The following is a 24,156-nucleotide window of genomic DNA, read 5'->3' on the forward strand; positions in this document are numbered from 1 at the left end:
AATGCAAAATCTATTGCAAAACATTGAGAAGAAAGGAACTCTCCCCAACTCCTTTTACAAAGCAAATATCATCCTGTTACCAAAACCAGAAAAAGACACAACAAAAACAGAAAACTACTGACCAGTGTCATTAATAAATATTGATGTGAAATTACTCAATAAAATTTTATCAAATAGGCAGTGCCTGTGGCTCAAAGGAATAGGGTGCCACCCTCATATGCTGGAGGTGGTGGGTTCAAACCCTGCCCTGGCTAAAAACTGCAAAAAAAAAAAAAAAATTATTAAACAGAATTCAGCTACACATCAGAAAAATGATTCATCACAACCAGTTGGGCTTCATCCCAGAGATGCAAGATTGGTTCAATATATGCAAATCTAGGCCCTGTGCAGTGGCTTATGCCTATAATCCTAGCACTTAGGGAGGCCAAGGTGGGTGGATTGCTTGAGGTCAGGAGTTCAAGACCAGCCTCAGCAGGAGTGAGACCCCATCACTACTAAAAATAAAAAAACTAGCTGGGTGTTGTGGTAGATGCCTGTAGTCCCAGCTACTTGGGAGGCTGAGGCAGAAGGATCACTTGATCCCAAGAGTTTGAGGTTGCTGTGAGCTGTGATGCCATGGCACTCTACCCAGGGTGACAGAATGAGACTCCGTCTCCAAAAAAAAAAAAGAAAGAAATAAAAAGAAAAAGGTAACAAAATTAACTGGATACATGATAGCACACACTTGTAGTCTCAGCTACTCCAGAGGCTAAGGCAGGAGGATCACTAAAACCCATGAGTTTGAGGCTGCAGTGAGCTATTATCATGCCATTGCACTTTAGCCTGGGCAAGAGAGCAAGGCCCTTTCTCGAAAAAGCCACACACAAATCTACAAACATAATTCACCATGTAAACAGAAGTAAAAATAAAGACTGATGATCCTCTCAATAGACACAGAAAAAGCATTTGACAAAATTTGCATCCTTTTTTGATTAGAACACTTAAGAAAATTTTCATACCTGAGACATGCCTTAAACTGATAGAACCCATAGCCACCATCATATTGAGCGGAGAAAAACTGAAAGCATTCTCACTTAGGACTGGAACCAGAGTATGTCCACTATCTCCACTACTATTCAGCAGAGTGCTAGAAGTCCTAGCCAATGCAATCAGAGAAGATAAGGATACCAAGTTTATCTAAATGGTGACAGAGGAGGCCAAACTATTGCTCCTTGCTGGGTATATCATCTTATACTCAGAGAACCCCAGGGACTCAATTTGAAACTACTATTTTGAAATACAGTAACATATCAGGTTATGAAATCAATGTACACAAATCAGTAGCCTTCATATCCACCAACAACAGTCAAGCTGAGAATCAAAGCTAACCTTCACAGTAGCATCAAAGAAAATGAAATACCCTGGAATATATTTAATGAAGTATCTGAAGGATCTCTACAGAAAGAACTATGAAACTCTTAAGAAATTGCAAAGGATGTTAACAGATGAAAGGATGTATCATGCTCATTGTTTGGAAGAATCAGCATTGTTAAAGTGTTATACTACCCAAAGTAATCTACAGATTTAATGCACTACCCATTAATACCAATGTTATACTTTTGTTGTTCTACATTTCGTGTGGAAACAGAAAAAAACTTAGCCAACATAATTCTACAATATAAGAACAAAATCTAGAGGCATCACTTTACTATTCTTCAGGGTACACTACAAGTCTATAGTGATCAAAACAGCATGGTACTGGCATAAAAATAGAAACATTGATTTATGGAACAGAGAAGCTAGAGATGCAATCAGTCTTAATAGGGCCATGTGATCTTGAGAAAGCAAAAGCACACACTGGGGAAAAGAATCTCATTTAATAAATGCTGTTGAGATAACTGGCTAGCCACTAGTAAAAGACTGAACAGTGGACCCTCACCTCTCATCCACTTATGAAAATTATGATGTATAGGCTCCGTGCCTGTAGCTCAGCGGCTAGGGCGCCAGCCACATACATTGGAGCTGGCAGGTTCCAACCCAGCTTGGGCCTGCCAAACAACAATGACAACTACAACCAAAAATTAGCCGGGCATTGTGGCAGGCGCCTATAGTCCCAGCTACTCAGGTGGCCAAGGCAAGAGAATCGCTTAAGCCCAAGAGTTTTAGGTTGCTGTGAGCTGTTGATGCCTTGGCACTCTACCTTGGACAATATAGTGAGACTCTGTCTTAAACAAACAAACAAAAAAAACAAACAAAAAACATTGGGAAATGGATATGAACAAAACTTTTCTCATGAGGACAGATGAATGGCTAACACACACATGAAAAAATGTTCATTATCGCTGATAATCAGTGAAATGCAAATCAAAACCACTTTGGGGTATCACTTAAACCCCGTTGAGAATGACCCTCATCACAAGGTCCCAAAGCAACAGATGCTGATATGGGTATGAAGAGAAGGGAATACTCATTTACTGTTGATGGGACTGCAAACTAGTATAGCCTGGGTGGAAAAATAGTATGGCTATTTCTTTTTTTTTTTTTGTAGAGACAGAGTCTCACTTTATGGCCCTCGGTAGAGTGCCGTGGCCTCACACAGCTCACAGCAACCTCCAACTCCTGGGCTTAGGCGATTCTCCTGCCTCAGCCTCCCAAGTAGCTGGGACCACAGGCGCCCGCCACAACGCCCGGCTATTTTTTGGTTGCAGTTCAGCCGGGGCCGGGTTTGAACCCGCCACCCTCCGTATATGGGGCCGGCGCCCTACTCACTGAGCCACAGGCGCCGCCCAGTGTGGATATTTCTTAAAGAACTAAAAGTAGAACTACCATTTAATCCCTCAATCCCATCACTAGGTATTGATCCAACAAAAACCCCCATCATTTTACCATAAGGACATTTGTAACCAAATGTTCAGAGCAGCATAATTCACCATGGCAAAGATGTGGAAATCACCTAGGCGACCTTCAACATATGAATGGATTAATAACCTGTGTTATATGTATACTATGGAATACTAGTCAGCCATGAAAAGAAGGAGATTTTGTGTCTTTTATAACAACCTGGATGGATTTGGAGAACATTCTCCTAAGCGAAGTATCACAAGAATGGAAAAACAAGCGACACACGTACTCAGTACTTAATTAAAACCAGTAGATTAACAACTACATGTGACAGGAAAACTCAAACTCAGACTCAAGTAAAGGGAGGAGAGGAAGGAGTTGAGTAAATTTCCTCCCAGTGCACTTATATCGGACACTTCTTGTGTGAAGGGCACAACCTTACAGACTCTAACCTTACAAAAATCTCCATATTAATCTGAAATAAAAAATTAAAAAAATGCCCTTTGAATTGAAACCTGAGAGGTGAACATAAAGGCTTTGAGAGGTGACCATAAAGGCTTGGCAGTTTGGTATGTTTGAGAAAAAAGAAAAGGAGGTAGCTGAGCAGAAGTGAAATGAATAAGAGACAAAGCGATAAGAGTTTAAGTTGGAGAAGTAGGTCAGATTTTACAACACTTTGTGGATCACAGTAAGAGGGTTATTAACCAGACTCTTTACAAGGCCCAGGCAGGACATTAGCAGAAAAAGAGAAGGTCTGAAGAATCTGAAAATGAGGAAGAATGGCATGACAATTGCAAGTGTGAGTGGGAGCTTTTGATGACATTGAGAAAGTCACAATCCTGAGAACTACTTACATTATAGTACTATTTAAGTTTAGGGGCATTGCTTTCCTATCAATGCAATCAGTGCCAGGTGAATACTAAGCAGCAGTTTGTAATCCCAATGATATAGCTTCTCAGTCTTATGTAATGAAAATGCTATACAAACAGAAAATAACAACAACCAGAAAATATCCTTACAACAACCTTGTGAGCTAGGTTTTATTATTATTCTTTTCCAGGTGAGAAAAATCTAAGGTCAGTGAAATTAAGACACATGTTAAAGTCACCAGCTACTAAGTAGCTAGCCTGAAACTTGAAAGCATGTGTTAGATCTCCATTCCTTTCTCCTGGATGACACCTTGGGAAAATCTCCTAAATCTCTTCTATGTTATTTTGTAATGATTAAAAATCTAATCCAGCCCAACCCAAAACTTCAATTTCATATCTTATTTAAAGCTCCTCCCCTCTGTCAGGCAGTTGAAAATTTGTGTGTAGTCTGTACTTTGATTCTTTTTGTTCTCTCCTTTTAATCTCCTGTTTCTAGGTCTCCTCCAGGGTGGGGGAGTTTGGGAGAAGGAAGAGAAGTAGGAGGGATTGTAAGGAAAGAGGTGAAGGTCTCTTACGTGACTGATGACATCAGAGGCAGAGCTCTAGGTACTGGTTCTTCCTCATAGGGAGCGTTTATGGGTTCTTTAGAGGCTCTACCTATGGACCTCAAGATCCTCCTTCAGCAGCTGCCTCATGAATTTCACACTTCCAGACTTCCACTCTCACAGGTGATCCTACTGAATAGGCTCCTTCAAGAATATTCTGAATATGGGGGTGGTGCCTGTGGCTCAGTGAGTAGGGCGCCGGCCCCATATGCCGAGGGTGGCGGGTTCAAATCCGGCCCTGGCCAAACTGCAACAACAACAACAAAAAAAATAGCCGGATGTTGTGGCAGGCGCCTGTAGTCCCAGCTGCTCGGGAGGCTGAGGCAAGAGAATCGCGTAAGCCCGAGAGTTAGAGATTGCTGTGAGCCGTGTGACGCCACGGCACTCTACCGGAGGGCAGTACAGTGAGACTCTGTCTCTACAAAAAAAAAAGAATATTCTGAATAATCTACATATTCAGCATCTACTAGGCCCATAAATGTCTTGCCATACTAAACACAGTTAGTGGAGACTGCCTGTTGCTGCCCTTCCTCATTGTCTTCTTATAGAGAGAGTATGCCAACCATCTTCCCTAATTCAGAATTCTGTAGGTCAGAAGTAGGTAACGATCTTTATAATTGTTCATGAAGGCTCCAACTTCTGGAGAGACATGTCCAGTTCACCTCAAAATTCTCACTATGTGCGAGGCGTGGTGTCTCATGCCTGTGATCCTAGCAAGTTTGGAGGCTGAGGGGGAGGATTGCTTGAGGCTAGAAGTTTGAGACTAGTCTGAGCACGAGTGAGACATTGTCTCTACAAAAAAAAATTAGCCAGGTATATGGTGTGCCTATAGTCCCAGGAGGCTGAGGCAGGAGGATCACTTGAGCCCAGGAGTTTGAGGTTGCAGTGAGCTATGATGATGTTACTGGACTCAAGCCCAGGCAACAGATACTCTTTCTCAAAAAAAAAAAAAAAAAAAAAGTCAAAAAAGAAACAACAAAAACCTCTCTCAGCATCATGGTTGCACAGAGAAGCAAGACTCACCAGCTTGGAAGAAAGATCTGGCAGGTACTTTTATAGGGGGTCTTTTATAGTACGCCCTCTTTGTAGTGAAGTGAGCACTATGATTTCTTCTGTCTAATAAATTCTTTTTGAATTTTTATGTTTTCATAATTGAGGCTGGAGGTAGAGAAAGGTTAAAGGACTGGTCTAGCCGCTTCTTAGCAAGTTTTTTGGATAGTTACTAGTAAACCTTCTTTAGAAGTTGGAGATAGTCATAGCTTGTTTTCCCCTTTGGAGTTTTACAGTCCATTAACATTCTGGCACAATATCATTAATTGCATACCAGATTGGGAATAGGGAAATGCTGGGGGGTTTTTGAACAAAGAAAGGCTCAGTTTTACCCTGAGATTCATGGACTCTAAGAGTTGGGAGAAGTTTAGAAGCCATGTAACCCAACTTCCCACCAAAGTCATGAATACTGTTTACAATGATTTGATGAGATGTTATCCAGTTTTCATTTGAACACACCTAGGAATTAGGAAGGCATTCCCTAACTCTCAGATCTCAGCTCTTTCAATCACTATTTGAGCTTCACCAAATCACTTAAATTGTTTCCTCATCTGTTAAGGAAGTAAAAAACATCTTTACAGAACATTGTTGGGAGGATAAAAGGAGATACATAAATTCCCTAATCCGTTCACAGAGGAGTGCAATGCTGGTTCTCTTTACAGGTCCTTTTATGGGACAGCATATTTCATTTTGGGGATTGTCATCACCTAGAGAAAGATCGTCCTTATATTGACCTGTCTCTGTACAGTTTTAGCACCTTCCTTAAGTTTAACACTAAGTAGTCACATAAAATGTCTTTTTTCCTTTCCACATGGCACCTTCACAGATACCTGTGATTTTAATTGAAGGAACTGGAAATATTAGAAGTCTGGTTTTTCTTTTTTTGAGCTGGGAGCTGGGGTGAGTCTTCTGTGTGACTCCTAAGAGGTATTTATTGAATGAATTGGACAAAGATGATATTTCATTTTATAATATTCAGCATCATCCCAAGATTGAATGGGCTACTTTGTTTTTTTGAGACAAAGTCTCACTATGTTGCCCTTGGTAGAGTGCTGTGGCGTCACAGCTCACAGCAACCTCAAACTCTGGGGCTTAAGCAATTCCCTTACCTCATTCTCCCAAGTAGCTGGGCCTACAGGCGCCTGCCACAACGCCCGGCTATTTTTTGGTTGTCGTAGTTGTCGTTGTTTAGCAGGCCCAGGCCGAGTTCAAACCCGCCAGCCCTGGTTTATGTGGCTGGCGCCCTAACCACTGACCTACGGGTGCCGAGCCTGAATGGGCTGCTTTGGAAAGACCGTTTTCTCTGATACAGGTGGGTTTTATCACAGGCTAGCTAGCATTCGGTAGAATTCAAGTCTGGAAAGTGTGTGTGTGTGTGTGTGTGCGCGCGCGCGCCACACAAGTGTTGTTAGACACCTGAATGCATTTGCATGGTGCCATTCTTTGTCTACTATATAGCGAGCTCTTTATAAGGTCACTTATTGCCCCAAATGAATAGTTAAACTGGAAGCTACAAAGAGAGTCAGACAGCTGCTTCTTCCCCCCACCCTCCCATCCCCATTTTACAGCTGACAAAGAGCTTTCGTTCAATCCCTGCCTGGCTACTCAAAACTTCCTCTCAAGGGTAACAGGGGAGTAGAAATTAAGAAGCCCCTTTTGAGTTGGGTGAGGACTAACTTCGGGCTCCAGTACCTGGGCAGGGCCTCGTCTTCTCGCGGGCGGGCCGCTAGGCGGTGCTGAGGCGCTCGTCGCCCACCTGCCAGGCGCTCCCGTTCTCCCCCTCACCCCTCTGTCCCCGCCTGGCCGAGAGACTACAACTCCCGGAGTGCTCCGGGGATGGAGGAGCGGGGGGGGGGGCGCAGCGGGGAGGGACGCGAGGGCGGGCTTTCCGGCTGTGTGTTTCCGGCGTCGGCGGCCGTGGCCGGGGACGGTGTGAAAGCGGTAAGATGGCGGCGGCGGCGGTGGTGGAGTTCCAGAGAGCCCAGTCTCTACTCAGCACTGACCGGGAGGCCTCCATCGACATCCTCCACTCCATCGGTAAAGGTCGCCGCGCCGCCTCCCTGCCCTCGCTGGCCCAGCTCGGCCTGTGTCGGTCGGCGGCAGCGGAGAGGGGCCGGGCTGGCCAGCCCGGGTGCTGCTGACTCACTGTGTGTGTGAGGGGGGCCGGGCCGGGGGCGCAGGCCGCTGGGAGCTCCCTGGATCGCCCTGGGTCACACTCCGATGGGAAGCCCCCAGGCGACTCCTGTGTCCACTCGCCGGCTGCTGACTCACGGTGGGGTCAGCGTGGGGTGGGACAGTGGGCCGAGTCGGGGCCATCACCCCTGCCCAGCCTTGTTCCTCGCTCTGGCCCGCACGAGCTGGCCGGGACCTGGGAGCAGTGCCTGCCCGCAGACTCGTTACAGACTGGGTGAGAGTCTCTGGTTGAAAGGCCTTGGCGAAGCCCGCTCGGGATGGGCATTTCCCGCCGTTGTTATCAGCACAGCCTGCTTGGGGTGGGAGCGCTCGCTCCTCTTGGAGTTTCCTTCCACGGGACGCGGGGAGCTGCTACTTCTTCCCGGACCCCAGCGGAAGGCTCCGCTGAAGGAGGGCCGCTTTCCGAGTTGGGGAAATTTGAGGATGACACACTTCAGATTGGCATTTGGTTTGAAAGGTGGCGGAGACGTTCCTCTGCCCCGTGTGGAGTGTAAGAGTATGATGTTGTGGGACTGCCCGGCTACAGGAGGTGATTGTCTTCCCTGTAGGGTGTCGGAAGTGAGTTCAGGGAGTTAGTTGTCAGCCCGCGGAGTTCAGGAAACTCTTTGGAACCGGCCGGGTTGCACATTGCTGGAGAAAATTAAAGGATATTTTCTTAACATTTCTAGTATGGTTGTCTTACACCTGTAACGCAACAGGACATGGGAGCCCCAGCCAGTCGCTTCTGACAGCTTTCTACTGGAATTGGAGCTTGAATGTGTGATGACAGAGAAGGCTATTAATGTTCATTCATAAAGAATTCGGTTAGAGCATGGACTAGCTCTTTAGTGCACAGGAAGTATGCGATGTTTTCAATATAGTTTGAGAAGATTTGAATTGTATCAACAAGTAGTATGAAAATGCACTTGTGTCCACTTCCAGGGTGTTGACATTTATATTGACTTATTCAGTCTGTTGAATTTTGGTACTCCAGACTTGCAGAGAAAAGACAATGACAAGACACTGATGTCTTTACTATTGGGAGCTAGGGAAGGAGAGGAAGTGGGGGTCAAGGTGCATGTTTGAATGAATGGTAATTGGTAAGGGTGTTTCATTTTGAAGTTCTGATCTTTCAGAATCAGAATTACCTGTTACTGTTATTCTGAGAACACACTAGGATTTAGAACTAATGTGAGAAGCATGAACTTTAATTTTTTTTTTTGCGGAGAGCCTACTGTTTTGTCTTTCATAAAGTAGAAATTATGTTAAACATTAATGCAATTAGAGTATTTCTTGCTTGCTAAGTATATTGGGAGAGAGTTCCTGAAAACTTCCCTGTAAGAGCAAGCTTGAGTCAGGATGGCTGACAGCCTTAACTTTTTTGGGACTCCATCATGGAGTATTAGAACCTTGGTTTTTGTCAAGTCATGTTGCTTTGCAAGAGAAGTAGTAATAATGATGATCACTAAAATTATCATTGCAAAATTGGACAGGCTATTCAGTGTTTTAATGTTAGAATAGTTACTAACTGTTGAAAGTGGAGCGGACAGTATAAAGTTATTTTAACAGGACCTGAATTCATTTTAAAGCAGCATTGTCTCTTAAGTGTAACTGTTCAGGATCACATTGGGGTTTTGATAGGGTTGTGTTTCCTGAATGGCTTTTTAGAACTGTTTATCCCTAACACACCCATAGACTGAGGCCTTTGCACAGACCTAGAGTTTTTTGAAAGGCTTTTGAGACTTTACAGTCATCAGCAGCTTGGTCATTTGATTTTAGTTTTTGGAAGGTATATGCAAGCCATGTTTAATATTTTCATGTAACAGTGATTAGTGTGGTTCTTAGTGCCATAAGTATGAAAGGCCTGTTTTATTTTAATTTTGCTTTAACCAAGTGACTACAACAGACATTCGGTGTATGTGGATAAGCAGAATTCTGATGGACAGAATGAAAAGGCACATTTGAAATCAAAGAGAAGAATCCATTTTTTTATGATTTATGTAAGACATGTCCTACATTTACTTGACCATTTTTTTTTCTTGTTCATAGTCTTTTTTTTAAAGCTCTTTTGAATTTGTCTTTTCATATATATGTTTGGGTTTGTAATGGGTCTTGTGAGGGTGAAATTTCCCATGGTCTTCACTTTTTTGTCAGAATTTTAAGAGGATTTGCATTTTCCTCTCCCAGTGAAGCGTGACATTCAAGAAAATGATGAGGAGGCAGTGCAGGTCAAAGAGCAGAGCATCCTGGAACTGGGATCTCTTCTGGCAAAGACTGGACAAGCTGCAGGTAAGTGCTATAAACAGATTGTACCTGAAATGCTGGATGAAGTTACTGTTTTTTGTTGGAGTGAAAGAACAGAGGACTGTATCCACAAACTCAGTTCATTGATGTTATAATTCAGTTTTATTTTCTTGGCAACTTTTTGAACATCAGTTTTTTAGCAAGAAGTTAAGATGCCTTTAAACTCCGTTCTTTCATGGTCAAGTTTGTTCTGCAGATGAGGGGAAATCATATTTTTATTGGGATATAGTGATTTGGGATTCTGACTTCCTTTTTTTTTTTTTTTTTTTGTGGTTTTTGGCCGGGGCTGGGTTTGAACCCGCCACCTCCGGCATATGGGACCAGTGCCCTACTCCTTGAGCCACAGGCGCCGCCCTGATTTGTGATTCTGGATTTTGGGTTTTTACTGTATTCCATTATGTACAGGTAGCAGCAGTCTTCAGTGATTTCACTGAGCAGTGCTGATGTGTTTAAGGTGGATAGTGACTGTAGGCCCATAATTTGAAAATGACTAGGGATTTTTCATCTAAGTGACTCATTGTCTTTTTTTTCTGATACAGAATGAGTAAGACATTAAATGGAGCTTTCCCAAGACTTCTCTACTGCTACCTAGGACTTTGTGCATATTGTTGCCCAGACATTCTAGTTGTAATTGAACTATTAACTGGCCAGGCTGCAGATGATATTCTGATGATGGGTGTGTCCATGGAATGATGAGGGAGTCCTGTTGACTAGGAAGGACTTTTCATTACTAAGGTAGTAGTAGTATTTAGAGAGAAGTCTGCTTAAACTTAAAATGGGTGATTTTTGTCAGCTTTAAAGTGAATTTGGAATTTATTTGATTAGAATGGATGAAGTTCTGGCAAGTAACCTCATGAGTTACTTTCCCCTAAGTATGTTGTTATTCCACAGAATGATTGGGATTAATTAACAAAACTTCTTGAATTTGGGAACTAAAGATCCTTTCCAGTTAAAGATAAGTAATTTATTTATTTATTTTTTTGGAGACAGAGTCTCACTTTGTCACCCTCAGTAGAGTGCTATGGTGTCACAGCTGACAGCAACCTCAAACTCTTGGGCTCAGCCTCCCAAGTAGCTGGGACTACAGGCACCTGCCACAACGCCTGACTGTTTTTAGAGATGAGGTCTTGCTCTGGCTCAGGTTGGTGTTGTCAAACCTATGAGCTCAGGCAATCCACCTGCCTCAGCCTCCCCGAGTGCTAGGATTACAGGCGTGATACACCTTGCCTGGCCCTAATTTATTAATTATCAGGCACCATCAGTAGAAAGTTGAGGGCGGCGCCTGTGGCTCAGTGAGTAGGGCGCCGGCCCCATATGCCAAGGGTGGCGGGTTCAAACCCAGCCCCGGCCAAACTGCAACAAAAAAATAGCCGGGTGCTGTGGCGGGCACCTGTAGTCCCAGCTACTCGGGAGGCTGAGGCAAGAGAATCGCTTAAGCCCAGGAGCTGGAGGTTGCTGTGAGCTGTGATGCCACGGCACTCTACCAAGGGGCATAAAGTGAGACTCTGTCTCTACAAAAAAAAAAAAAAAAAAAAAAGAAAGTTGAATAGAGATCTATGAAATTTTGAGGATATGGTTACATGGGTCTTGTATCTTATTTAAAATAACATTTTTAAGTAGACATAAAACTATACCTAAGGGTTTTTGAGTACTAACTACAAATTATTTATTTTTATTTTTTAATTTAATTTTTAATTTCAGTTTGCTTGTTCATTCTTCTTTGTTTGAAGTACTCCTTTTTTGTTGATTTTCTTCTTCCTCTGGCGGTGCTGGCTGTTTTTGATGTTGTTCGTAGAGATGGGGTCTTACTCTGGCTTACTGCTGCTTATACTGGTCCTGAACCTCTGAGCTCAGACAATCCATCCACCTTGGCCTCCCACAGCGCTGGGACTATAGGTGTGAGCCACCACGCCTGGCCAAATTAGTTATTTTTTAAAGCATATTACATGGGTTTAGCTTATTGATCCTTGAAACAACTTGAGGGTGTGCTCTCACCCAAACAGGCACAATGTAGGGGTAGATGGCACACTTCCTGGGTGAGGGGTACAGGTACAACTTGTAACCTCATCATTTGTACTCATACTAAACTGAAATTAAAAAACAACAGCAACAACTTGAAGTTGGTACTCTTACCCATTTTACCCATGAGGAAACAGAGCACTGAAAAGTTAACTTACCCAAGCTCACTCAACTAGTAACTGGGAATTTATGGAGTCCCACTTCAGAGTTCGTAGCCGTATGGCATCTTGGTTATTGCTTTTCTATAATCATCTACTTATAGATTATTACTAGTAGGTGATGATTTTTCATCTTACTCTGACTTTCCTTCTGTTTAACATATGTTTGGATTGCTTTGGCCTGTCAGTTAATCCTAGCTCAGGGCTTCTAAAACAGTTTTGACAATTAGTTTGTGCAAAATAAAATTCATGAGATAATTTTTCTGGAAGAATTATAAAATCTGGTGAAGTGATTTAATATTTTTATTTTATTTTTATTTATTTTTATTTTTTAGAGACAGAGTCTCACTTTGTTGCCCTTGGTAGAGTGCTGTGACATCACAGCTCACAGCAACCTCCAGCTCTTGGGCTTAGGCGATTCTCTTGCCTCCACCTGGGACTACAGGTGCCCGCCACAACGCCTGGCTATTTTTTTTTTTGTTTTCGTTGCAGTTTGGCTAGGGCCGGGTTCTAACCCTCTACTCTCGGTACATGGGGCTCGCGCCCTACTTACTGAGCCCCAGGCGCCGCCCAAGATTTTTATTTTTTGAGACAAAGTCTTGCTCTGTCACCCTGGGTAGAGTGCCATGGCCTCAGCCTGGCTCATAGCAGCCTCAAACTTCTGGGTGCAAGCAATCCTTCTGCCTCAGCCTCCTGAGTAGCTGGAACTACAGGTGTGCACTACTGTACCTGGTTAATTTTTCTATTTTTAGTAGAGCTAGGGGTTGGGGGTGAGTGTCTTGATTTGCTTAGGCTGATCTCAAACTCCAGAGCTTAAATGATCCTCTACCTTAGGCTCCCAGAGTGCTAGGACTGTAGGTGTGAGCCACTGAGCCCTTAAGATTTTTCTTGGTTGTTGAAATAACCAAATTTCTACTTTTCCTTCACTGGCATGGATAATTAAAAACAAAGTGTAGAACATAGTCAGTGCTTTAGTAATTTTCTTTCTTTTTTTTTTTTTTTGAGACAGAGTCTCACTTTGTTGCCCTCAGTAGAGTGCTGTGGCAACATAGCTCACAGCAACCTCAGACTCCTGGGCTCAAGAAATTCTCTTCCCTCAGCCTCCCAAGTACCTGGGACTACAGGCGCCTATCCCAGTGCCTGGCTATTTATTTAGAGATGGGGTCTCACTCTTGCTCAGGCTGGTCTTGAACCTATGAGCTCATGGCAATCCACCTGTCTCGGTCTTCCAGAGTGTTAGGATTACAGGTGTGAGCCACCACGCCTGGCCCACTTCAGTAATTTTCATTCAAAAATGTTGCCCTGTGTTAGGGTTATTCTGCCTTTATTTCTTGTCTTCTGTGCCTTATGACTCAATTCATGAGAAGTTTAGAAGTATGTTGCTAAATCTATTGAAATTTAATAGGTGAATTATAAAGATTGTCAAAAACTTTTTCATGTTATTATCAGTGTTTTCTAAGGAAGTTTGATGAATGTAGATGTCCACAGTAGAAGCCCCAAGGAAGTCTTAGAGACTATTTTCATTTACCTATTTTTTTTTTTTTTGCAGTTTTTGGCTGGGGTTGGGTTTGAACCCATCACCTCTGGCATATGGGGCCGGCGCCCTACTCCTTTGAGCCATAGGCACTGCCCTCATTTACCTATTTTTGCTTTTAATAATTGATAGGTTTGGGCGGCGCCTGTGGCTCAAGGAGTAGGGCGCCCGTCCCATATGCCAGAGGTGGCAGGTTCATACCCAGCCTGGGCCAAAAAAAACCACACACACACACACAAAATAAATAATTGATAGGTTTGTATTTTTTGTTCCCTTTGATTTATGAGCTCCCTAAGAACAGAAAATATATCTGTTCCATTTAGCTTCAGTTTTGTTTTTTTTTTGTAGAGACAGAGTCTCACTTTATGGCCCTTGGTAGAGTGCTGTGGCATCACACAGCTCATAGCAACCTCCAACTCCTGGGCTTAAGTGATTCTCTTGCCTCAGCCTCCAGGGTAGCTGGGACTACAGGTGCCCACCACAACGCCCTGCTATTTTTGTTTTGCAGTTTGGCTGGGGCTGGGTTTGAACCCGCCACCCTTGGTATATGGGGCTGGCGCCTTACCGACTAAGCCACAGGTGCCACCCCAGTTTTTTTTTTTTTTATGCATTTAATATATGCCTAGCACTGTGCTTAGTACTCTACTCTAAAAGTTAAAGATAGGATCCTTGACCAACAATAGTCACTTGGGAATTAATGAGTAAAGTGATGTCTGATGTGTAATTGTGATTGAAAGTAGTGTGTGGCATCATTAGACATGATGCCTAGGCTTAGCATGTGCACAGTTCATGGCTTGACACTCTTGAAAGGAATCTGTTGAGTTCTGTGAAGTTCTAACAAGGAAATTCTGGTAATATAATTGCAAACAATCTCTGTGACTAGGAGGAAGAGGTCAGCATAATTTTATAGGAATTAAATATTAACTCAATATGGGGCGGTGCCAGTGGTTCAGTGAGTAGGGCGCTGGCCCCATATACCGAGGGTGGTGGGTTCAAACCCAGCCCCAGCCAAACTGCAGCAAAAAATAGCCGGGCGATGTGGTGGGCATGTGTGGTCCCAGCTATTTAGGAGACTGAGGCAAGAGAATCGCCTAAGCCCAGGAGTTGGAGGATGCTGTGAGCTGTGACGCTATGGCACTCTATCGAGGACGTCAAAGTGAGACTGTCTCTTAAAAAAAAAATTAACTCGAGGCCGGGCGTGGTGGCTCACGCCTGTAGTCCCAGCGCTGTGGGAGGCCGAGGTGGGTGGATTGCTTGAGCTCAGAGGTTCAAAACCCATATGAGCAGCAGTGAGCCAGAGTAAGACCCCGTCTCTACTAACAACATCAAAAACAGCCAGCACCGCAGGAGAAAGAAGAAAATCAACAAAAAAGGAGTACTTCAAACAAAGATGAACAAGCACACTGAAATTAAAAATAAAAAAAAATTAACTCGATATGTATGAAAATGGAAAGAAACAGGAAATATAATCAAGAATGCATGTAAAACAATAGTAGACTAAAACAGAAAATGAACTGAGTCTTTTGGAAAATGGCCACTAAGAGATCATTTATTTCTCTGTTGGAGTAAGAATAATACTCAGTGTTTCAAGAAAATATTGTTGTAATGGTAACAGGTGCTAGAGAGAAAGGCAGACTACTTAGCTCATGTTTTACTTCTGCCTTTTCTAGGGAGGAAAATGATTTTCAAACTGAAAAAGATAGAAATAACACCAGAGACAATTAAAGCCAAGGTAGGTGAGAGAAGAAAGAGCAGATAGTTTATGTAAATAAGTTAAAGTTTCTAGGTTTTGACAATTTTTGTCTTTTAATATCAAAAATGTAATTCTAGGAGGTATAGTTACAGAGCTATTTATTCTGAAAAAAATCACAGAGGGTGGAGAGGTATAAGGAAACTGAGAATGGGCAAATGTTATTCTGCCTTTCACAAGAGTAGTGAAAAGACTAGATCTAGGTCTTTAGATGGAGATCAGCTGTAAAGTTCTGGAACAGATTATTCGATAATCACATTTACCTCACTGTCAGTTACTTAAAGCATGTGTTTTTTATGAACAGATTATTCCAAATTCATCTTAGCTTTCCCTCTTTGGTTATCATTATTAAACTGGTAGATTTACCGTGGTCTTGCCTGCCACATGTTTTTGTAAGTAAAGTTTTATTGGAACATGGTTATGCCTATTTGTTTTTGTATTGTCTATGACTGCTTTTGTACTGTAGTGGTGGAGTTGAACCTGCTACTGACACCATATAATCTGCAAAGCCAAAAATACTTACTGTCTGGTCCTTCACAGAAAAAGTTTGTCCGTTCCTGGATTAGAGGATTGACATAGACTACATATCTGATATAAACAGTGTATCTGAACATTTGCCTTACTATTAATATGACAGGTATAGGCTTTGATCTTATAATGGCCTGAATAATTATATCTAAAACATGTTAATAAATGGATCATTTATCAACCTGGAGGGGAGTCTCTAGCATCATATCATAGGGATGTGTCCTCGTTTTTCTGGTCAGCATCTGACATTATGGTTAAAGCCATCTTAGAAGGCATACTTATTTTTGTAGATGACTCAAAATGGTAGAGGACAGAACTAAGATTCATAGTTATTACCAAACCCAGGAAGATTAAATTTGGTTGTGGTAAGGATAAAGTTATACAAAGTGTTTTTCAGAACAGAGGCAATCGGGGAATTACCTGTTTGACAGTAGTCTATGCAAAAAAGACCTTAATACACTCAGTCTGAACAAAGAGTGCTATCGAAAAAAGCAAAACATGCTATCATGTGTTACACATGTTGGCCAGATCAAGAGAATTAAGCCTCTTGTTCTTCTGTGAAGCCGTATCTGAAGCATTGTTTTTGGTTCTTGGTACCACAACATATCATAGGTGGTACCTTTACAAACTAGAGGAGGGCAGATAAGGTAATAAGTTATCTAGAAATCAGGGACATTGGAGGAACAGTTGAAATAGCTACAGATGTAAGCTTGGAGAAAGGGAAATTTAGGGAGATGTAAATGATAGTTATCTTTATTGAAGCAGTGTGGAAGGAGATATAGATTTGTGTTACAAACAAGAATAATTTGGTTTGGTCGACATTGGAATAGTTTGCCATCTGAATGTAGTTTGCCATCTGAATGTTGCTGTCACAAGAAATTGTTCAGACTTGTTCAAGCGTAGCAGGAAATGCTGTGGGAGAAGGGACATTGCACTAGACCCCCCCTTTTTTTTTTTTTTTTTTGTAGAGACAGAGTCTCACTTTATGGCCCTCGGTAGAGTGCCGTAGCCTCACACAGCTCACAGCAACTTCCAACTCCTGGGCCCAAACGATTCTCTTGCCTCAGCCTCCCGAGTAGCTGGGACTACAGGCGCCTGCCACAACACCTGGCTATTTTTTGGTTGCAGTTTGGCTGGGGCTGGGTTTGAACCCGCCACCCTCAGTATATGGGGCCGGCGCCCTACCGACTGAGCCACAGGCGCCGCCCGACTCCCTTTTTTTTAAAGTAAGGGTCTTGCTCTATCACTCAGGCTGGAGGGCAGTGGCATAGGCACAGCTTATTACAACCTTGCATTCCTAGGCTCAGTGGATCCTCTTGCTTCAGCCGTGAGAAGCTGGAACAAAGGCATATACCACTACACTCAGCTAATTTTTTTTTTTTTTTTGTAGAGATGTCTCACTGTATTGCTCAGGCTGGTCTCAAACTCCTGGTCTCAAGTGATCCTCCTACTTTGGCCGCCTAAAGTGCTGGGATTGTAGGCGTGAGCCACTATGCATGCCCAGCCTACACTACTTTCAAAAAACTGTGATTACATAATATAATTGAAATAAATGCAAAAGGAAGGTGAGAGGGAGAAATCACTGTAGATTGGAGTTAGCATGGAACACTCAGTGAAAGGATATCTAAGATTTATATACATTAAGAAGATGGAAAGACACTTTCAGATGGGATTGTGGCATGAGCATGGCTGGATAGTTGATGTAGGAGTGAGTGGTGTGGAAGAAGGGGAAAGTCTTAAACATTGGGAATTAAAGGGCAGGACAGGGGAGTGAAGGGAAAGGTGAACTTTTCTACTCTGTATAAAGTTCCTTTAGTACCTAACACAGTCCCATGCATTCTCTAGACTATTCAGGCAGATGAGGATTTCAGAACCCTGAATGACCATTCTCAGGAGGGTGAGGTTTGCTTGCCCTGAATTAGAGTTCTCAGGAGAGTGAGTTTATAGTTGGAAAATATTAAAGAGACAGTGGCACTAAAGTAATTTTAACCTACATTCCAAACTACTTCTTTAGTTTAGTTGAAACATTCTCTAATTTTTGCTATTTGACTAACATATGTCTAGTTTATTGTTTCAAAAGGTGTTTCCTTAGAGTTCCTGTATAGCCCTCTTTTTTTTTTTTTTTTGAGACAGAGTCTCAAGCTGTTGCCCGGGTAGAGTGCTGTGGCGTCACATCTCCCAGCAACCTCAAACTCTTGGGCTTAAGTGATTCTCTTGCCTTAGCCTCCCAAGTAACTGGGACTAAAGGCACCCACCACAATACCCGGCTATTTTTGTTGTTGTTCTTGTTGCAGTTGTCGTTGTTTTAGCTGTCCTGGGCTGGGTTCGAACCTGCCAGCTCTGGTGTATGTGGCTGGCGCCCTATCCGCTGAACTACAGGTGCCAAGCCTGTACTGCCCTCTTCTATAAGGGGGGAAAAGCTCTATGGTAGATACCTTTTTTGATCATAGTTTTTTTTTTTTTAGACAGAGTCTCACTTTGTCACCCTTGGTAGAGTGCTGTAGCATCATACCTCACAGCAACCTCAAACTCTTGGGCTCAAGCGATTCTCTTGCCTCAGCCTCCCAAGTAGCTGGTACGACAGGTGCCCACAACAGTTCCTGGCTATTTTTAGAGACAAGGTCTTGCTCTGGCTCAGGCTGGTCTCAAACCTGTGAACTCAGGCAATCCACCTGCCTCAGCCTTTGATCATAGTTTAAGATTTAGGTTTTGAAGATCAATGAGGAATTATAAAAGGACATAGAAGGACTGTGAGGACAAAACACCCAAAATTCTGTGTGAAAAGTTTATTCAAAAGAGTGCCAAGGAAGTGATATTGCTGAAAGGCTAAACTGGAGAGAACTATAGAAAGAGAGGAATTGAAAACCTTTGTCTTGTCTGTTTAAGGGGAATTGTTAAGGCAGACTTGGAAATTAAAAAAATATATGTATTCCTATAACTTGATCATATGTGTTGGTTGTGAGGAAGTGATTTTGTCCAGGGTGGAGAGGGGCACAGCATGTTTCATGTTCTAGCTAGAAAACTGTTTTTTGATAGTATGAATACTTTGCTATTTATGTCTCACTAAGATGGATAAATAAAGTAGAGATATGAGGTTTTCCCAGGCCCTCATAGTAATTCAGTGGCTGAGTGAGGAATAGAATACAAATTTGGCATGTGATGTTAACTTATTTTGCTACTCTAGTGTCTGCTTTAGTGAATGCTTTAAACTATTAAGTTCCATTTAGACTGATTCCAGTGATGTAAGTATTAAATTTTATGATCTTGGGTCAATTTTTTAAATGGGTATTTTGTCCCTACTTTTACTTTTTTTTTTCCCCCTGAATTACCTTTCGCACAGAGCTTGGAGGACTCCTGAAGTATGTACGACCCTTCTTGAATTCCATCAGCAAGGCTAAAGCAGCCCGTCTGGTCCGATCTCTTCTTGATCTGTTTCTTGATATGGAAGCAGCTACAGGGCAGGAGGTAAGCTATGTTAATGATGGAAAGTAGACAGTATGTAAAGAAGTCTGTTTCAGTGAAAGAAAAGCCTGCCTGCACTGGGTACTAAAGTGGAAGGGACAAGCTTGGAGGACAGCTCAGGACTTATCATGTCAGTTTCTCTTTGTTACAGGGCATTTGATACTTTGGGTCTGTTCCATGCTTTACTTTGTAAGTGGAGATTGTCAGTGGTCCCTGGAATCCTCATTACATCAGGGTCACAAACTGATTCTTGTCTTTGAGGTATTGTATTGCCACACCTTTGTAATGTTTTCTGTGTCTGTGGTACCTTTCATCTTGTGTCACAGAGCTCCTTGTGAGCACTAATTTAAGTGTCTTGTGGCGTTCCTTCTTGGCATGTTTTGTAATGCATATAAGCCTTTATTGAGAGGTGAGCATCCATTTGTTTGTATCTCGTGTGCAAAAGTGCCTGGTGTTTCTGTACGTTTTCTACAAGTTCAGACTAGACCCTGAGCCGTATGATAATATCTGGAATCACTGAACTTTTCCTAACCTTTTCAAAGATAGCTGTATTTTATCAATTCAGGAGGAGACACATACTAAAATTAAAAATCATTCTGTAAAAAGTGGCAGATTCAAGCAGGGTGTATTACTTGGGCTTGAACTGGTTTGTGAGAAGAATATAATTGTTGTCTTCCCTAGGGATGTGCTGGTCAGTACTCACTGACTGCTGGCTCTGTGTTAGGCACTTACAAGTACTGGGGATGCAGTTGTAAAAATACAGCCATTGCTGTCATGAGGATTATAGACGAAAAACAAATACATAAATTGTCAGATAATATAAGGGTGAGGGTTGGAATTGGTGGGTGGTTATACGTCTGTTTGCTGGAGCCTGTGTGGGTGTACAGGTGTGAAAGGTATAAAAGGCCATAGTAACATAGTGAGTAAACAGTGAGGAATTTCAGAAACCTAGGACACATAGAGCCCATGTTGAAATCCTGCCCTTTGTAAAACTGGTTTCTTAGTGATTCTATGAAACCTAATTTAAACACCATAGAGTATATTAAACTTCATTTGTAGAAAATTTATTTGTTGAGTGTTCTTCAGATTCATTTGTTTTTGGCAAACTGTTTCATGATAGTAGGTCAAACATAAAATTTAGGCTTGGCGCCCGGAGCACAGTAGTTAATAGCGCTGGCAACAGACACCGAGGCTGGCGGGTTCAAACCTGGCCCGGGCCAACTAAACAATGACAACTGCAACAAAAAAACAGCTGGGCAATATGGCGGTGCCTGTAGTCTCAGCTACTTGGGAGGCTGAGGCAAGAATTGCTTGAGCCCAAGAGTTTGAGGTTGCTGTGAACTGTGACGCCAGCACACTCTACTGAGGGCGTAGTAAGACTCTGTCTCAAAAAAAAAAAAAAAAAATTTAGATAGCTGCCTTGTAATTTTTTTTTTTTTTCCTTGACACAAGAGTCTTACTCTATCGCCCTGGCTAGAGTGCTGTGGTTTGTTCTCATGGAAAGTGGTGCTATCTTTTGTTTGAAATAGGGTACCTTACAACAGGCTGATCAATAAATGTTAATTTGAAACTGACCAATGTTACTTGGAGGCAGAAAAATTAATTATCCAAGCAGCTCCTTTGCACACTGAAGTCTCTGAAATTTGTCCCTTTCTGTAGCATAGAGCTGACTCAGTGGGTAGAACCGCCTTTGTTTAATGATAATTTTTTATATTCCTTTGTGTAAATCTATTAAAGTCATAATTTAGTGCTCTCTTCAAGAGACCGGTGGGATTTACTGGCCTTTATCATGGGGTTCCCCGTCTGCTTAGGCCCTCCCTTAACTATGTTGGTACATTGCTGTTGTTCATTGCATGTTACATTTTTTGTCAACTAGAGGCCTTCTTTTTCCTAGGGTGAAAGGAAGCATTCCTAGGCATTATGGCATTTTATTGTCAATGTCATTTTAATGTTACCTAAAGGCCGTTTTGCTTTCTTTTTTTTTCTGAGACAGAGTCTTGCTTTGTTGCTCTTGGTAGCGTGCTCTGGTGTCATAGCTCACAGCAACCTCAAACTCTTTGGGCTCAAGTGATTCTCTTGCCTTAGCCTCTTAAGTAGCTGGGACTGTAGGTGCCTACCACAACGCCTGGCTATTTTTAGAGATGGAGTCTTGCTCTTGCTCAGGCTGGTCTCCAACCCGTAAGTTCCCGCAGTTCACCTGCCTTGGCCTTCCAGAGTGCTAGGATTACAGGTGTGAGCCACTGCGCTAGCCCTAAAGGCTGTTTTTAGATGATTAGAATTTAGCTTTTATTAAGCACTGGAGTATTTTTTTTGAGACAGAGTCTGGCTCTGTTACCTGGGCTAGAGTGCAGTGATATCCTCATAGCTCACTGCAACCTCCAGCTCCTGGGCTTAAGTGATCCTCCTGCCTTAGCCTCTCCAATAGGTGGGACTATAGGCTTGCCTCTGCCACGCCTGGCTAATTTTTTATATATTTGGTAGATACGGGGTCTGGCTCTTAGGCCGGTCTTGAACTCCTGACCTCAAGTGATCCTGCCACCTTGGCTTCCCAGAGTGCTAGGATTATGGCTTGAGCCACTGTGCCTGGCCAAGAGTCTTGGGGGCACCTATGCTCAGTGGTTAGGGCACCGGCCACATGATGTGGGGCTGGTGGGTTCAAACCTGGCTGGGGCCTGCTAAACAAAAACAAACAAAAAAAGAGTCAGAGTCCAAACTAGGACTTCTTTTACTACTTTTTGTGGATTATGGATTGTTTATTTCAGAACAAATTTTGAATCATTTAGATCGTCTCATCTCACCTTAAACTCAGTATGACCAACCTGAGCTTCCAACTGTTTGTTAAATTCTGTCAGTTCAGCTTTCTTCATGTCTGTTCTCCACCTAGTTTGGATCTTAATTATTTCTTAACGCAGACTGCTGTAAAGGCTCATTTCACCATTGTCAGATATCGTACCAAGTAGCTTTCTGACAATTTGAACCTTTAGTGGCTTTCCATTGCCTGCAGAATTAGCTAATCAGTGGTTTTCTATACTATAACCTAGTGCAGTAGTTTGGTCTACCAGAACTCTACTCAGCACATCAACCCTGTCAGTCACATTGGATACCTGCCTGTTTGGCCAACAAGTCCTTTATGCTCCTCAAGCTGCATCTCCCTTCCATGGTTCCATCATAAGTTCCCACTCCTCTGCAGTCTTTTCTTCTTGACTTTAATGTGCTAGTAACTCTTAGTAACTCCCATTATATTTTGTACATGTTATATTTCTGATTATTCTGCAATTGTCTGAGTTACTGTAATATAATCTTATTCAGGTGAAGCACTGCATACTTTGTTCACAGGGCCTTCCTCATTCCCAGTACAGTTCCAGTTCCTTACCTGTAGCTACCTCTGACCGCATTTAGACTAGTCTCCCTTTTTACTTTATTTACAGCTGTAATACTATCCTTTCGTCCTTGACTTTATACTGTTCTGGACTTGGAAAATTGTATACATCTGGATTGCTGTCAGCCTGATCTTAATATGGGTTTTTTTCTTCACATTATTTTAAGTCTTTGCTCACGTCTTCCGAAGAGACTTTTCTTGATCACCATATCTAAAATACCCTGTCACTGCTTACTTTTCTTCCTGTTTACTTGTTTAATATTTGTTTCCTCCTTAGAATGTAAGTTTCATGAAGATATCTACTTTGTCCTCTTCACTTCTGTATTCCTAGCACATTGAGTAGTTTGGCTTAGAGGAGATACGTGACTACTGTTTGTCGAGGGAGTGTATGTATAATGCCTTTCCCCTGGTAGCTGCTCAGAAAATACCATATGGAATTAAGATCTTAGTTTACTGAATTAAGATGTAAGCATGGGGTTTTGTTACTACATTTGTTTGAGTGCCTCAAGACCTCCGATGCGGGGAAAATGGATACAGTTTTCATTCTTGTTTTTCTTTTTCTTTTCTTTTCTTTTTTTGAGACAGAGCACCCTGTTGCTCTGGGTAGAGGGCCTTGGCATCATAGCTCGCAGCAACCTAAAACTCTTGGGTTCAAGTGATGCTCATGCCTCAGCTTCCCAAGTAGCTGTGACTACAGGTGAACAACGCAATGCCTGGCAAGTTTTTCTATTTTTAGTAGAGATGGGGGTCTCACTTTTAGGCTGGACTCGAACTCCTAAGCTTAAGCAGTCTGCCCGCCTCTGCCTCCCATAGTGCTAGGAGTATAGGCAGGAGCACCATGCCCAGCTTAGTCTTCATTCTTGGTTCTTTTAAAATTCTTTGGGTCATGGGAAAGGATAGAGGAGCAAGTCGTAGTGGATGACTGTCATAGTAGTATTGAGGCCTGAGGTGAAACAGGACATTTTGGAATCTTGTTAAGAGACTAAGAGCTGGGCGGCGCCTGTGGCTCAGTCGGTAGGGCGCCGGCCCCATATGCTGAGGGTGGCGGGTTCAAACCCGGCCCCGGCCAAACTGCAACCAAAAAAATAGCCGGGCATTGTGGCGGGCGCCTGTAGTCCCAGCTACTTGGGAGGCTGAGGCAAGAGAATCGCTTAAGCCCAGGAGTTGGAGGTTGCTGTGAGCTGTGTGAGGCCACGGCACTCTACCGAGGGCCATAAAGTGAGACTCTGTCTCTACAAAAAAAAAAGAGACCAAGAGCTTTGTGTTAAGGAGTTTGGTACCAAGAGTATGAGGGAGGGGATTTCCTTTGCTTTTTTTGTTTGGGGAGTAACCATACGTTGGATATATTTACAGACCAATTTTTAGCTGTCTGTAGTCCTAAAGTTGGTATGATTCGGATTGGGATCTGGTCATTTGCAAGGCTAAGGTTTGGGGCTTAGAAACCGACAGCATATGTGTGGTAGGGTGGGAGGATGGAGTGAAAATGGGGTACTTGACAAGAGGAGA

General features: G+C 42.7%; 1 protein-coding gene across 3 annotated transcripts in view; it reads left to right on the plus strand.

Annotated features, from left to right (window-relative positions):
- The first annotated feature begins 7,248 nt into the window (after positions 1–7,248).
- The window catches only part of PSMD11 (proteasome 26S subunit, non-ATPase 11), a 36,920-nt gene continuing 20,012 nt past the window's right edge, over positions 7,249–24,156 (plus strand). For all 3 annotated transcript variants that reach the window (XM_053569347.1, XM_053569348.1, XM_053569349.1), the window contains exons 1-3: positions 7,249–7,381; positions 9,704–9,805; positions 19,150–19,274. In XM_053569347.1, the coding sequence (XP_053425322.1) occupies positions 7,291–7,381; positions 9,704–9,805; positions 19,150–19,274 (318 nt within the window). In that variant the 5' untranslated portion in view covers positions 7,249–7,290. The remainder of the gene's footprint in view (positions 7,382–9,703; positions 9,806–19,149; positions 19,275–24,156) is intronic.

This window comes from Nycticebus coucang, chromosome 18, assembly GCF_027406575.1.
Source record: "Nycticebus coucang isolate mNycCou1 chromosome 18, mNycCou1.pri, whole genome shotgun sequence".
NCBI classification, from domain to species: Eukaryota; Metazoa; Chordata; class Mammalia; order Primates; family Lorisidae; genus Nycticebus; species Nycticebus coucang.